General features: G+C 34.1%; 1 protein-coding gene across 1 annotated transcript in view; it reads right to left on the bottom strand.

Annotated features, from left to right (window-relative positions):
- The window catches only part of XPR1 (xenotropic and polytropic retrovirus receptor 1), a 144,166-nt gene that overhangs the window by 121,343 nt on the left and 5,088 nt on the right, over positions 1-17,735 (bottom strand). The window contains exon 2 of the mRNA XM_045536346.1: positions 2,371-2,422. Coding sequence (XP_045392302.1) covers positions 2,371-2,422 — 52 coding nt within the window. The remainder of the gene's footprint in view (positions 1-2,370; positions 2,423-17,735) is intronic.

Raw genomic sequence — 17,735 nt, 5'->3', positions numbered from 1 at the left:
AGGAAAATGAAGTAGAAAGATAATATTCAAAAATAATCCAGACCTATCAAATATTTTTTTCCTTTAAAAAGGTTAAAAATATAAAGTCCTATCTTAGGCTTTTTTGATAATTCTGCCTGTGCTGCATTATTTTATAAATAAATGCTAAACAAAAGCCTAAAATTAAAACTGAATAGTAAGGATAAGATATGGAAATGATTTATCATTTAAATTTAATACCATACAAGAGATACTAAATTAATATAATATCACAATACAAGCGAGAGAACAATTACAGTCCCTTTAATAACTTTTTCTAACCTCAATACTATACAGAATGTTTCCTTAAATCACCTTCCAATAACTTCAATTCTCCAGTGTTTCAAAACAGAAAAATTTGTTTAAAAAAGCAAAAATGGCCAGTGCAGTGGCTCGTGCCTATAATCGCAGCACTTTAGGAGACAAGGTAGGAGGATCACTTGAGCCCAGGAGTTGGATAACAGCCTAAGCAAAATAGCAAGACCTCATCCCTACAAAAAATTTTTAAAAATTAGCCAAGCAGTATGTGCTGTAGTCCCGGCTACTTGGGGGGGGCTGAGGCGAGAGGATCACTTTAGCCCAGGAGTTTGAGGCTGCAGTGAGTTATGATCATGGCACTGCACTCCAGCCTCAGCAACAGAGCAAGTTGACCAGGCTATCTCAAAAAACAGATAAAGACTACATGGTTTTACAGTATATTTACATGAAAGCAAAAAGAAAGAATGAGTGCAGAATATTTCCCTTGAAATTTGAGTGAAAGCAGCACATTTTCCTGCATAATTAGCATATAGTACTCCCTCTATAACAGGGTCCAAAGAAGTTAATGCCTTCTCATGGCAAATGTAAGAAAAGGCTCCTAACCATAAATATTTATCATTTTGAGAATATTTTCACATAATTCAGTTTTTGTCTAGTAACAGCTGAACAAAAATGAAAAAAATTACTAGGAACGTGCTCCAGCATGGAGGGGATGAATAAATGTCATCATCACTTCTCAACATATCTCAGAGTATCTTTGTTACAAACAAAATAATAAAACTTTTTAAAAATTGAAGATAAGTAGCCCTACTTTGAGAATAAAATACAAAGAACCAATATTAAAGCAAGTTACACAGGGTAGGGAATCAGTTCAACTTTCATGGAATTTCATTTTTCTTATATTCTTAAAATAGTTAAAGAAGGTATTCTGTAGGGCACATAATATATATAACGCTATAAAGAACTAAATGTGTTAAGATGCTTAAGTGTCTTGAGTTAAACATTAGAGAATTAAGTGTAGTCCAAAATACAGCTTTATATTATAAAACTTATAATACCTAACTTGCAATACCAGTTTAAAATGGTAAGGGAAAAGATTTTGAGATGTTGAGAGGACACGCATTTTTAACTCAGAATGGTTTCAGATGAAAGGTGTAAATTTCTATATAATTAAAGAATGAGATTTTTAATTATTAGATCTATATTTTTATTAAACTTCAGCATTTGTTGTTATGTCATAAAAATAAGCCTCTAAAATAACTTGTCACTAAAATGACTTCATAGAATACTAGTTCAGTGTCTCATAAAGATATTACTCTGTACACAAAAACCTAGCATATTCTTGGCATATACTTTTTCACATTCATCTTTCCTAAAAAAATCTGATGAGAAATTTTAAAATAATACCAAGCCTCAGAAGGAACAATTCCCCTCAAGAATAACTGTGGAATTGGCTACTAATTATTTACTGACATAAGAACTCCGACAACTTTAACTTGTATCTTTCCAAACCTATCCCAGTTTAACCCCATAAAAAATAAACTGGTGAGCAGAAGTTGAGGTAACAGAAGAGAAAAGATCAATAAAGATAATAGGAGGGATAACTACTGCCCTCAAGTCTGTTGTTTTATAACTGTAAACTGTGCACATATATGCATAAACATGCCCCCCCCACACACACAGGAAACATGCTCCATTGTTTTACTAGTCCCACTCTAAAGGCATGACGTAAATAGAAAGGAAAAGCTGTGTTGCTCAAACTAATTATGGACTAAGGATTCACTGAAGAATGGATGGATATAAAAACACTTTGGGGGAGAAAGCATTACAGAAAAACGTTGATTAAACCAGTATCTCTGATTCACAGTCCTAAGGAGACATATGGACATAGTAAAAGATCCATCATAGGGTAAATGTGAGCTAGACAAAGGAAAATTTTGGATTAAAATATAAAATAATCATGATATATATTATCAAAAGCAAAAAAGACACATAATAGAGCAGGTTATCATATTAGTTTCATACTCTGCAGTTTAAAATATCTTTCCTTAAAAAGGTTTTCTGTGATTAAACTTAAGAGTTAATTCATCTTACCTTCCACAGAAGGTGCTTGGTCCTGAGCTGAATACAGCATATCCTTAAAAGCCTAATAGAAAGAAAGAAAAGCAATACATGAAATCCTGAGTAAACTTTATATTGAAAGCATCTGAAGCTAAACAATTCTTTTTCAATATCCAGACAACAACTACATATAGTTCCCTAAATTGAGAATTCAGTGAAATACTTCAATTAACCTGTATAAGCTAAAATCCATCTAAATATTATACACATCAATCCAGCATTGTCCAATCTTTTAAGAGAAGGGTGAATTCATACATTTTAAAAATTAAGGAGCATTTGGAAAAGAATGAAAAGTCACCTGAGAGATCATAAACTCTCTTGACCAAGAGAAAAACAGTACAAGAAATATAACAAAACTCTTAGAGAAATACACTGGAACACTGCATAAGGAAATACGAACTGGATACAAGTATGTATTTTTAATTGTGGTAACATATAAGTAACATAAAACTCATCATCTTAACCATATTTAAGTGTACAGTTCAGTAGTGTTAAGTACATTTACACTGTTGTGCAACCAATCTCCAGAACTCTTTTCATATTGAATATAAATACTTTTTATCGGAAGTCTAGAAAGTCCTCCAATAAGAGTTCAGGACTATAAAGACAGTATTGGTTTCCTGGGTTTTATCTGCAACCACATAGTACATTAGCTAACAAACATATTTAGGTAACTTGGATGGTTGAGTTTGGTCTCTCAATAAATGGTTGGGGGACAGGAATCAGAAGCATTTCTCTGTATCTGTCTAAATGGTAGAATCAATTAAGCTCCTCCAGAGCTGAAGAGCCAATCATAAACTTAGGTGACTTTATCCAGCCCCACAGCTTCAAAGCTTCAAATACAATCTAAACACTGATGATTCTCAAATTGGCCTACAGCAGGATCCCTTTACCTTGGTACGACTGGCATTTGGGGACAGAAAATTCTTTGTTGGGGGGGTGCTATTCCATAGATTATAGGATTTTTAATAGTAGACCTAGCATCTACAGACCCACTAGATACCAGTATCGACCCCCACACACCCCTAGTTGTGACAACCAGACACTGCCAAATGTCCCCTAAAGGCAAATTAATCCCTCCCCAGAACGATCAGCCTTACAGTCATTCAAGCATATAAATACCAAAAAGGAAGAAATAAACTTCCAGAGTAGTTCACTTAAAAGAAAAAGAGAGAGTACTGGTATACAAGTCTAGTAAATTATATTCTTCCCAAGTGAATTTACTATTTGCTTTGGATTAGTGACCAAATGGTTAGATCCATGACTAACCAAAGCTAACAATATACAGTAAAAAGATTTCCAATGAAAATTGAAAATTTTAAATCAATGCATTTTTTGTTCATTTTAACCCATGTTCTATAAAAATGTAGGAAAATTATTTATATGTATATTTTAACATCACATATGTTTAAATCCAAAAATATTTAATAAGATTCACTATTTATATAGAATTTGAAGCAATACAGTAAGCCAATTGAGGAATAATAAAAAATAAATATTTCATCTTTGTGTCCAGTTCCTGGCTTAGAGCTCCTAAAACCTTTGGAATTTACTGTCTTTAATACTCCAATGAGATGGTTCAATGCGGGGAAGAGAGAGAAAAGGCCCTAGGCAGCTTCAGGATAGAGGCTAGTCACCAGAAAAACCAAGGGATTAGAGGGTTAAAACTTTTGGCCTTATCTCCAGACCTCTGGGGAAAGGAGAAGGGCTGGAGATGGAGTTCAATCACCAATGGAAAATGATTTAATCAATCATGCCTATATAATGAGAAACACCATAAAAACCCTTAAACATCAAGGTTCAGAGGGATTCCAGGTTGGTAAAAATATATCTCTTCCATTTGGCTGTTTCTAAACTGTATCCTTTACAATAAATCTGTAATAGTAAGTTACAGTGCTTCCCTGAGTATTATGAGTCCTTCTAGCAAATTATCAAACCTGAAGAGGGGGTTGTGGGAAACCCCAAATTTGCAGTCAGCCAGGCAGAAGCGTGGGTAGCCTAGGTACTCCATTTGTGGCAGGCATCTTAAGTGGGAGCCCTTGATCTGTGGGGTCTGTGCTAACTCCATGTAGTTAGTGTCAGAATTAAATTGAACTGTCAGACACGCAGCTATTGATAGAAAATTCGTTGTTGGTGTCAAGAAAAAAGACAACACACGTGGTGTCAGAAGTGGTATCACAAAACACCATACCACACAGTACCTTTCTGGAAAACCTTTATTAGTGAACCACAGTTTTTCTAAGATTACATTTTAAGTTCAGCCTCATTTTTACAGAGTATTAATTCTTAAACTTGTTTGTATTCAAAAGCCCTAGGTGAGTTATGACAAAAGTATAGAACTTCTTTTAGAATAATGTATATACACTCAATATTTTCTCTATAATTTCAAGTGTTCTCAGGGACCACTAACTTCCAGACAAAAATAAGAAGTTAGCCCAGAAAATCTTATCAAACATCAGAAAGTCTTTATTTCAGTTCCAAGATTAGAATTTTATAAATTCTATATAAATGTAGAGTGGTAGTCATATTACCAATCTTCAATAGGATATTTTAAGAGGGTAAATGGACAAAAGATTGCTGAAAGCAGAATAAATCTCTAGAAGTTAAAATATTTTTAAAAAGCAGTAGAAAAATGTAAGGAGAAAGGGACAAGTAAATCCAGCCAGAGATTAGTTACAGAAATAAATCTTATCATCAGAGCAAGTAATATCAGAGACTCGAATGGCTGAATGAAGTTCTACTTCTGGCATATAATAGGAATGTGTAACAAAATTAAATAATGCTATCAGGAATGAAATAAACTATCAATGACTAGCAAAGTGATTTGGTATACACAAGGAGCTCAATAAATAGTTATTGAATTCAAAAGTGTTTCTTCTCTGGAGAAAATTACTTTAAAGATTATTAATAAAGCACACTAGATAGACTCTCTTGACATGTAATAAAAATGAATTTAATTTACTAAAGGAAAGTTTACCAAATCAAATTTTTTAAAAGATGAATTAAAATTTTACAGAGAGAAAAATGATAGTCTTCATTTTGATTATAAAACTGAATTATAATTTCATTTAAATCAAGACAAATTTCAGTAAAATCCTAGGCAACTCTTTTTGCTTCTTACTGCTTCATTTTCCTCTGATTAAGAGACCTCTATGCTTTTGGTAGTAATAGTATCTAGAGACCTCCATAAATAAGATACCATGCTATACCTGTGACAAGAGAATAGCCCCCAATCTGGAACAAGGGACAAAGAACCCTACAAAATATTGTCTATATTATTACCTGTGGATTGTTTATGAGTCACCCAGAGCACTTGTCTGTCTGGGTTGGGAGTAGTACATCCAAATCATAAAACAACAAATTCAAAGAGTTTCTTCAATTCATGCTGTTTTGCTTTTAGGATATCAAACACTTTATATGAAACTCTGAATTTGTAGAGTAAATAAGTCAATACATATTCACATGCATTACAAAAGTGTTCTTTGATTTCCAGAGGATTAAAAGCAATCCTTTACTACTGTAATCTGAGCGTTAAATATTTTTTGTTATGTTATTGAAATATATATAAACACAAACTAGGAAAAATCTCCTAATACTTACAACAACTAATATGACAGTAAAATCTTACAAATTAAATCCAAACATCGCCACAAAACCAATGCCATTCAACCAATAACATTTACATGACAGGAAAAAAGATGCTCTGCTGAAACAAAATCTCACACTGTAACATGAATACAGTGCTCACTGCCAATATACAAGTTCTTTGGGGCTTTGGAACGCCTATATTACTGTATCAGATGTGATGCAATTCTCCAAGTACTTGTCTCTGCAGTGAGGCAGCATAACAGAGTGGTTAGGAGCTACGGAGTCAGAAAATGTGTATGTATGAAAACCAACTGTTAACACTTACTAGGTGTGTAACCTTAGGAAAACAAACTTCTCTGTACTTTGGTGCCCTCATCTATAAAATAGGAATAGTGACTGCACATATCTCACAGGTCTAACATGAGGATTAAAAACTCATAAAACACAATATTAATTTTGATTAATGATCATACACGAAGAGTACTTAGAACGCTACCTAGAATATAGAAGATGCTTTAAAAATGTTAGCCAATAGAATGTGAACTACCACAAAACTTACATCATACAATGGGCTGTAACATCATTTGACTCTCTACTGGGCACGATACATCATTTATACATTAGATACACCTCAGTTCTTATAAGCTCATCATAGAGTAGTATAGTTCTATCTGGAGCCAATAAGACCAAACAAGCACAAACACAGGCACTGCAATCTCCTAGCATTATCAGTTCATTTAATGGTCATCTAGACAATCTAGAATATGTTCCTATTTTATTTCTGGATGATTACTGACATGAAGACACAAGATTTATATTCTCGTAAGAAACCTACAGACTCCTAAAAAAACACATGCACATCCCCATTTGATTATGCTTTAAAATAATAAGGTCTCCTAATTATAGTAAATTATTCAATCTAAAAAATTACTTAAACTTTGTACAATATTCCTATTGTACAAATAGGGTATAGTTCAAACTTAACATGTATATTCCATGAGAACACCAAAACAAACTTCTTACTACATTGTTAATTTTTAATGACTCACAATAGATCCCTAATTGCCTTGCCAATGCACAAAAGGGTTTCAAAGACCATTTAAAGGAGATCAGAAGCTAGAAAAACTCTTCATTTCTACTAGCTCACCATTAGTCTCATATATAACATACTGTAAACATTAAACCACCATTAAAAAAATATATAACCTATGCTGCTCTCATTCACTTCAACATTCATTCAAAGTCAGCACATTGCGATCTATTGGATTAATAAACAATAAAATAAACACAGGTATTTGAATAGGAAGGGCAAGGAATATTTGTCCTCATAAGCCTTTAAAAGAGCCATAATCCCTGTTAATGTTTAACAATTGAATAAAATTTATATCAGAAACTTTTTTTATCTGAACAATTTTTCCAAATGGAACCCTTGAATAATAAAATTTACACATATTCTTAAAAAATATGCACATTATGTGCTGATCTACAGCACCCTAGAAATATTCTCCAATTATCTCTTTTTCAGTTTCCACTTCCTCTTTTTGCATTCCCATTTTAAATTATTTCAACATAAATACCGGGTAGTCTGTGAATAATGTGCAAGTTAGTTACATCTGACATGGTTTCTTTGTCTCATCATCTAAAAATCAGTAATGTTTTCCTGATACTAAAATATTCAAGACAGTTTTGTAAATGAAATTATAAACCTCAAAAGAAGGCATCAAACATTCTCTTTTCCATTTTGATGCACCTTATTAAATAATGTAAAACCAAACTCTTTTTGGATGTCTACTATTCACATGCTGCAAATTACAAACTAAAGCTGAACTAAAATATTTACTTGTAATATAGACCCTGAAAGACAGCATCATTCAAATATTCAAATATTTTTAATAGTTCAAATATTTTTTAAACTGCCTCCAAAGCCATTTGTAATAACAGTACTAATATAGGTGATCAAATAACTGTTTAAATTAATCAAAAAGTGTGTAAAATATGGCAGACTGACGACACACATTTATCTTCTTTCCTTCCCAAAACCCTACTAAAATGACAATATAGGAATATTTTTAAGTATAAAACCCTAAGAATAAAAAGGATAGGGAAAGAGACAGCAGTAGGCAAGAGGTTTCAATAACTTTTCAAAAGACAGCAGAGAGAGTAGTAAACTGACTTAGCAGACAAAACAGAAAACCTGAAATATCTTCAGAGGGGGATACCAACGGGAAGCAAGCCAATTCCAGCTTCTAAACCCCAGAATAGTTCAGAGGGTTAGTACCTGGAAGTATCAGGTAATTGAAAAGATAGTTGACGGATAAGGCTAAATATAAGGTTGGTTGAATAAGGCAGTTAACAGGTCCATTCCCAGCCTCACACAATGCCCACCTCCACTGCCATACCATCCACCCTCCCTACCCTATACCCAGGAGCCTACAGTTTGTTGTTGAAGAAATTAAAGGATGTGAGAAGGACTAGTCTGAGACTTCAGACTCAACAGAGAGCAGAAGTGAGAAGCACATACTGGAAACAAGTCTACATATAATACTAAACAATAAGAGTCCCAGCCGTCTTCCTTCCTCCATCTAACTCCCATAATACCCACAATCAGACACACACCTACTACAAAAGTGTAACTCGAGGAAAACTAGGATATTGGCTGTCTGTTCCAATGTCTATTATTTAAACAAGGACCCGTGAATAAGTTGGTAATTACAGACTGTCCTTAGCATAGAGCATTTGTATGAGTGGCCTCTAAACACTTAATATTTGGGATAGGGAATCCCTCTCTGAGTTTGCTTTAGGGTAGTTATGCATCTTTAATTCTTTAATCCAAGTATTAAATGTCCATTAACTTGCACTAGAAAATGCTCTTCAGGGTTAGACTCACAAACAAGGGAGAGATGTATATTTTTCCCATAAACATATGGAAATTGTGAGAAGTAGAGTGTAATTTTCAGGAACTGCATGTGTGAGCAACATTAGAAATTAAATAAGTTCCCCAAAAAGATGCTAACTGCCAAAGTACATATATATAAACTGGAATACCAAATAGTTAAAAGGTAAATTCCACTGTCATAAATTATCAGTGATAAAAGGAACAACTGTAATCAGTAAACAGACCATCTCAGGAATTTACAGAAAATAGCAGAAAAAATCAGATTCTTGGGTGTGAACCTCAGAAATTCTACTTTCCACAGACATTTATCAGGATCCAGATATTTGCATTTTTGTATTTTTACAAGCAGTCTCGGTAATTCTGATGCAAATGATCAGTGAACCAATCTTTGAGAAACACTATCCTACATTTTAAAAATGAGACCCTGATCTAAGGCAGCTAACCAAGCCTTGCCTCTTAACGGCAGAGACAGGCCTAGAACCTTGGCCTCTGCTGCTACAAATTCTAGGATGAAATTCTATTCCCAGAATGAGAGATAAAGATAGAGACATATACACACAAATACATATATCTACATAGAACAGTGAAAGGAAATGAAATTGGAATCATTTGTCCTTCTTGCCATGACTGTAAGCAGTGAAAGTTTTAGAGCCGTGTAACAGCCACTAGCCACATATCACCATTAAAATTTTAATTAACTAGAATTAAATATTCAATTCCTCAGTCTCATTAACCATATCTCAAGTGCTAAACAGCCACATGTGACTAGTGGCCACTATTGGACAGTACAGATATAGAATGCTTCCCGTACTGCAGCAAGTTGTATTAGATAATGCTGTATTCAGAGTTTGTCTATCAAGACAATCACCAATGTTGCTGTCCTCAGAACATAAATTGAGAGAACTGCCAGTGACAAAACCTACAGCAGTCAAATGCCTGGCCTAGTCTGATAACAAAATACAATCATGCACCACATAATAATGTTCCAGTCAACAACAGACTACACACATGATGATGATTCCATAAGATTATAATGGAGCTGAAAAATTCCAATCACATAGTGATATCACAGCCATCGTAACCATTGTAACATCATAGCACAATTACTTTTTTATAAATTTGGTGTAGCCTAAGTGTACAGTGTTTATAGTAGCTTAATGTCTACAATAATGTAATGTCCTAAGCCTTCACATTCACTCACCCAGACTAACCTCCAGTCCTGAAAGTTCCATTCATGGTAAGTCCCCGTACAGGTATACCATTTTTTATCTTTTATTTGGTATTTTTACTGTATCTTTTCTATGTTTAAAATATGTTCAGATAACACAAATACTTACCATTGTGTCGTTAAGTGCCCACAGTATTCAGTACAGTAACACGCTGTACAGGTTTGTAGCCCAGGAGCAATAAGCTATACCTAGGTGTGTAGTAGGCTATACAATCTAGGTTTATGTTAAGTACACTCTGCGATGTTCACAATTATATTGCCTAATGATGCATTTCTCAGAACACATCCCCGTTGTTAAGTGAAACAGGACTATAACACACTATCACCGCCCACAACATATAGACTAAGTGTTTTATATACATATTATCTCAACATCACAATTGCTGAGAAAGTTTGCCATTTCCACTGTTTTACAGATGGAATCTGAGGCTCAGAAAAGTCTTACATCTGATAATTAATGAAATGAGAATTCAAATTAGTTGGTTAGAATCAACCTAAACTCTAAAATTAACATGCAACAGATCAGAAGCTATATGAAAAGTTTAAAAACAGTCATGGACCAGTATAGGTAGTATTAACATTATATATAAAAAAAAAAAGGTAAATCAGAAGAGGGGGAGGTCAGCATTAAAAGAATAGGAAAAGAAAAATCTCAAAAGAAAAACAATGGCAGCATATCCAAGCATCATACAGGGAAGAAGATACCCCTAAGCAAGGACCTGACCCATCCAAACATCATAGGACACTGGCCTGATAGTAAATGAATCATTAACTCTCCCTTTCTAATTACAGTATATGCTCAGCCAGCCACCTTCTGGTTACAATTTATCTCTCTTTATAGCTTGGCGACAAGGAAAACCTATTTCAGCCTAGAATGTGAATGCTAGGTACATTTCCCACTGTAAATTAGTTATTTGGCACCCAAGTATTAATATTTATACATCACTTCCATGTGAGCTTCTTAAAGTCACTTAGTCAATCACTTAATTACATACTATTGCCCAAGACCCATCAAGCCAGAGTCACTGAAAAGACCAAATTCTGATCAGAACCTGGACCACAGTGAATTCACCAAGGTAAAGACATTCTATGACACTTCTTGGCAGCCAGTCAAATTGTGTTCCCAAGCAAAACACTACTTTGAATACACCTTCTATTCAAATTCCATCAGCATTTATTAATTCCTGCAGCAAAAGTCCTGATAGCTCTAGCTAACAAATTTCTCTCAAGTCTATCCTTCCTCATAAACCATCTTCCTAATTCAGTGGAACCACACTATAGAAAACTTGCATTATGATAAAAGAAGGAAATACGGAGTAAGATAGACCTAGGTTCATTATCTTGACTCTACCACAAAGTAGCTGTAGCTTGGACAATTACTTAAATATGAGACTCTATTTTCTTATAAAATGGGGGTAAACACCTATTAACAGGCCTGTTGTAAAGATCACACAAGATAATTCATTCAACAAACGTGAGTTGCCAAATGTGACAGACACTGTGCTAGATGATAGATGCTAATAAGTATCTACTGCTCTGTCTGACAAATAGTAAGCATTCAGTAAATGTTACCTACTATTACTACTGTAGTTCATTAAATTGAAGGTGCTACTAATAATAACATACATCATTATTTCATGTGCTCGTAAGAATGGGAAAATGTGTGCCAATTAAACTATGACATGGCATTAATTATAAGACATATCCTGATTTCAGATGTTAAAATGTGAAAAAGTACATATTAAAATTGATTAAATAAGGTATTAATTCAAGCCTTCATTATCTTTGGCTATACTATTTGGTTTTCCTTTTCCTGTCTTTGGTCTTGCTCTCTCCAATGCATCCTCCAATATCTAAATTACATATCTCACTTTGCACTGACCTCTCTCCTCAATCTCTTCTTTAAAATCCTTGATGGTTCACATTCAGGAAAATGCTTAAACTCCTTAGCACAGTATTCTAGGCCCTTCACCCTTTGATCCTTCCCAGCTCACCTTTCCAACTTCACCTTACCAACTCTCCAATATATCTACTAAACCAGATTTCATTAACTATGTTTGGATACTTACTCTATCTGCCCAGATTACCCTCAGTGCCCTTTCCCTTCTTCACTGTGTTAAAATCATACTCAATCTCTAGTACCCAATTAAAATACCACCTCTGTAGATCCTTTCAAGATAAATGTCTTTGCTCTCTAGGGCACAATCAACTGATCATTCCTCTGCAGCATAATCACAATATACTATGATTTTGAGACCACCCAAATAAGGACCTCCTCTAAGGTAGGGACTAAGTCTTAGTTATTACATCTCCAGCATTTTGCAAGATTCTGACAGTATAGCACGGTGTTAAGAATCCAGTCTCTAAAATAAGACATATCTATGTCTGAATTTTAGTGCTACCATTTACTACTAGCTATGTGACCTTGGGCAACCTATTCACTCTAAGACTCAATGTCTTCTTATAACAGGGATAATAAAACCTACCTTGGAGGGTAAGGATTATATGTAAAATGACTGGCACACTGGAGAACTCAATAAACATTAGCTATTGTTATTATCATCATTATCATTTTATTATTTTAAAAAAGGGGGATGCTCATGAATACTTAATAAATTAGTTGAAAATACTATTCTGATCTTTTCTACCCATGTATGCCCTGACTTTGGCTTGGCAACTTGGGTTATAGGAGGTAGGGGATGTACTCTTTATGTACAGATAACACATGTAACCTGTGCTAACTTTCAAACACAAGTATCTTAGAACGGAATGGCTATTTCAGTTTTCAACCTTCCTGAGTCTTGCTTTCATCGTTACCTAAACCCTCAAGCTTTACCATAACTCCTCAGTCCTGTCTCCTCATTCAAGATAGGTTTCTACTTGTGACCATACTTAAACAGGATAATGGCTAACTTTTTGTAGTTGAGTAAACAATAACATCATAATTTACCCAGTCTTTTAATTGGCATACACAAGAACTATTTTAGGTTGTTAATGTGATGTAATGGATTAGATTCAGACAAATGTAATAGTGCAAAGTATTTGAGTAATCATCAACAAGAACATTTAAATCCTTACTGACTCCTAAAAATAAAATTCATTCTTAAAATTTAAAAGCAAAGAAACGCTTATACAGCAGCGATAAGCCTCAACAAGGTAAAGCAGTGTGCAGAAGGCTGATATTCCTACACCAGGCTCTATCAGCTAGTTTTGAGACTATGACAGCGCATCTTGCCGTCTCTGCTCTCAATTTATTCATCTGTAATACAAAGGGGTTAAGAAGTTCTTTTTCAACTCTAAAACCAATTCTAGGATTAAAAATTAAATTTTCACTAGAAAATTGAAAATAACTAAAATTAGATATCCACTAAAAACTGAAAGCCACTTAAGACACTCAGACATATCTAAGAATACACATGTGCATTTCACCTCAATTTAAAAAAAAAAAGAATACAGAGAGTCTATAACTGAGATAAATACAAGTTACAAGTGAGCAAGAGAACAAATTTAACTTCACAGCCAACGTAACTATTCTCATCTAGTCTTCTTACCCTACACAAAAAGGTTAAGAGCTATTAAAACAAATACCACAAGTAAGAGAAGTATTAGCTAGAAATCAACAAAGCCATTCTCCAAGAAAACCTAAATTGGACAAGCCTGGAGGCACAGGCTTTGAGGCTCACTTTCCCTCCCAAAGATGCTGTTAATCAATTATTACCTAATACCGTTGAGCTCTGTAGGAGAAATAATTTTAACAGCATATATACGGCTCTTACTATGTGTCAGACATTGTTCTAAGCACTTTTCACATTTTAATTCATTTAATCCTCATGACAATCCTCTAAGTAATACTATTATTCCTATTTTGAAGCATAAAAAGGTTAAGTGGCATGCCTGAAGTCACTTAGCTAGTAAGATGGTGTAGCTGGAATATGAACCTAAGCAGTTGGGCTTCAGGATTTTTTCTCTGTATGTGTTGTTAATATACTAGCCTCTGATATAAAATAATGAGCAATAAAATGAATTAGGATGATTGTGTTAACTTAGCCACTAAGCAAACCATATGACTTGAATCATTTAACCTCTCTGGTCATCATTTCCTACGTAAGCAAAAAAGAGGATTGGGCTAAATAATCTTTAAAGTTTCTTATAAGTCTAACATTCCATGATCTATGATCTAGAAGCGAAATGCCACAAATGTGGCATAGCAATAGCTATGTTCATTTTTATCTTCCTCTTTTTACCCTTATCATTTATCTCATTACCTTTTTCTTATGGCTCATCTTCATAAGGTCCTCTACTTACCAGCTACTTGTCCAGTAAGTTACACTGATAACCTTGAGGGAAATATAATTTAACTGAGATGAACTCTATCCTACAGGACACACTCTATCTCCAAACTAAACAGACTGAGACCTGGGACTAAAAATAGATCAGCCATTACTTCACCAGGCTGTAGAAAGGCCAGCGGTGCTGGAGAACAGGTCAGATCATACCTAAATGTACGTATATATAAATGGATAGATTTATTCATTTTTCATAAAGCAGTATGAAGTAGGAATTGTGAGAATGGGCTCTTACAAGCCCCACAATTAGCTATCCACAATTAGTAGTATCAATATAATCAGTGACTTAATGGTTCTAACACTCAGTCGCCCACATCTATAAACAGAGCTAACAACCTACCAAACAGGGTGCTATAAGGAGAGATGCTTGTAAAGAGCTTACCACAGTGCCTGACACAGCAAGCACTCAAAAAATAACAGCTGTTGTTATTGCCACTACTACCACCACTGTTATTTTCAATTCCTGAATAAAAAAGCAAGAGCTCCATAGTCTGACAGATTTGATTTCAAATTCTGGCTCTACTTACTTACTAGGTGTATATATAGCTTTGAGCAAATTGACAAAGGTCTCTAAGCCTGGGTTTCCTCATCAGTAAAATGGAGATAATAAATCGTCTAAAACTGTTGTGAAGATTAAATGAGATAACACATGTAAAGCAGCTGGCACCCAGTAAATAGTAATTCCTTTCTCCTCGATGACAAGCTAACCACACTTCTGTTAATTCAATTTAAAGAAAGGAGAGTTGAACTAAGGATCAGATGAAATCCAGGGAAGCCAACTTTCTTTTCTCTATTGTCCTTCACTGTGGGGCAGATAGCCAGAGAATCCTCACTCAGAGGATTCCTTTATCCTCTTATGTGCTTGATAAGACTAGAGAATCTTTTTACAGCCTATCTCCAAACTTTCTGAAAGAAGTCCTTCCCGTGCTCTAAGGCAGCAACTCTCAAAGTGTGGTCCAGGGACACTTAGGGTCCTCAAAACCCTTTCAGGGAACCCAAGAGGTCAAACCTATTTTCATAATAATACCACAACTTCATCTGCTTTTTTCACTCTTATTCTTTCACAAGTATATAGAGGAGTTTTTTAAGAGGCTACATGAAATGTGATGTCATGTCTCTGATGGCTAGTAGGTGTGCTTGTATACTCTTATGTTTTAAACATTTCTCAGTTTTAATTTCTAATATAGTATACGTATCAATAGACATTGGAATACTCAATAATTTTTAAGAGTTTCAAGTGGTCTTGAAACCAGAAAGTTTGAGAACCACTGCTACAAGGTATACAAAAAGCTCACAAAGCACATGGATTACTCTGCAAACTACAACTTTGCCAATTTAGCTTAGATAACTCACACAATAATAATCTAAAAACTTCCCAGTTTCCTCTATGATGACACTTCAGTCCTTCAGTCTTCAAAAAATTACTTGTTCACTGATTGTTTACAAATGGTCCATGACAGAACTTAATCTTAAGACTTATATCTCCTTATTTCTGGTCCAAGATTTATTATAATACTGCATGTCATCCTCAATAATTAAGAGATGACTATGTTTTCTTAATCAACATATTAAGCCTCTTGTTATACAGAACATGAAAATTGTAAGTTATGTTTACAATAGATTATATTTTCCTTTGATCTCTAGAAAATATGCAACTTTTAAAGGATTTTCTCATCAGTCTCGATACATGCCACACTTGCTTGCTGATGGAAGGAAACGGGTGACTAAATTTCAGTCTCACTAAAGAAATCAGACTTAAAGGTGTGTGACAAATTATACACAAATGATCCAAATTTATAACCACATATCAAATCCTCAATCTTTCGTTTCTACACTTTTTAATTTTGAAAACACTGTGTGGATTGACAAACAAAACCAAACACACACACACAAAAAAAAAAAATTGGGGGGGGTGTTGTTTTTTTTCTCTATTTTTAAAGTAATGAAAGAGCTAGAATTTAATGACAAATCCATCAGCATATAATGGCAAATAGAAAGACCTCTATAAATATTTGTTGAATGAATGAATGATTTTTTAAGGCATTTGTTCATGAGCTTTGTCTACTGGTATTCTTTCAGCATTTACTAGGTAAGGAAAGACCTCAAAAGGCAAATACCCTGAGCAAGAACCCTGGTGAATTCTGATCCTTTCTCAATCCCAAAGGCCTGTTCAATTAACAGGCAACTCACAAACCACTTTTGGTTAATCTGTATAGCTTGGGCAAAGTCTTCCAAACTTTTATTATGGCAAATCTCTATCGAAAAAAAAAAAGAGAAGTTTTACTATGGACCTCCAATGCATGTATATTTATTTATAAATTATACTCATCTACATCTGTGTACATTATAAAACATAAAATTTTTTAAAATAAAAGTTTTAAAAAGATGATACAAGGATGAAATAAATAGCTTTTACCTTTCTTTTATAGATAGCACAAAAATATTTTTGACCTAAGAAGGTATCGACAATGCTTTTAGGGAACATAACTGAAGAGGTTGTTTTATTTATTTATTTTTTATTTCAGAATATTACAGGGTACAAACATTTAGGTCACATATATTGCCTTTGTACCACCCAAGTCAGGGCTACAAGCATGCCCATCCCCCAGACAATGCACCCATTAGGTGAAGGTTCATTATTTTTTAAAATCCTCATTTAACATTTCGTGATATAGTATTTCAAAAGTCTGGTTCAAAGTTCAAGATTCGTTTGATTTGGAAACAATTATAATGTCAACAAGCTATAAAACAGACCTCATAAAGGCAGAATACTCATAACACACAATATATACTTACGGTAAAGTGAATGACAGTAGATGTAAAACCTTATTTCAATGAGTTAGATTAATAATTTTGAAATTTTCTGGAGAACTTCTTGTCAGGTCCATTAAAGTTTCATCATTTTTATCTGTAATTTGGCTGACAAAAAGCTGGTACTAGAAGCAGAATTGTCAGCTCTGTCATTTTCTTGTTGTTCACTTGTTCACTTGTTGCATTATTAGTATTATTTTACAGGAGTCTTTAACTCATGTCTATTTCCTGAGGATTAGTTTAGTTAAAACTAGGTAATATTTATAAACTCATTGAACTATGCACCCATAACTGAATTATTATCTGCAGAAAATGAACAAACAAGTGAGAAAGCCATTGGCAATCCTTTTGTTTCCCTCAGAATACCTGTGTATGTCCTCCTTAGCAAGAGTACTGCATCAATCCATTTATTAAACACTAGTAAAACTTATCGTTTCCTTTTCTTATACATAAAAAATAAATAAAATTA

Source organism: Lemur catta, chromosome 23, assembly GCF_020740605.2.
Source record: "Lemur catta isolate mLemCat1 chromosome 23, mLemCat1.pri, whole genome shotgun sequence".
NCBI classification, from domain to species: domain Eukaryota; kingdom Metazoa; phylum Chordata; class Mammalia; order Primates; family Lemuridae; genus Lemur; species Lemur catta.
The sequence above is the reverse complement of the archived record's forward strand: the minus strand, read 5'-3'. Positions and strand labels throughout refer to the sequence as shown.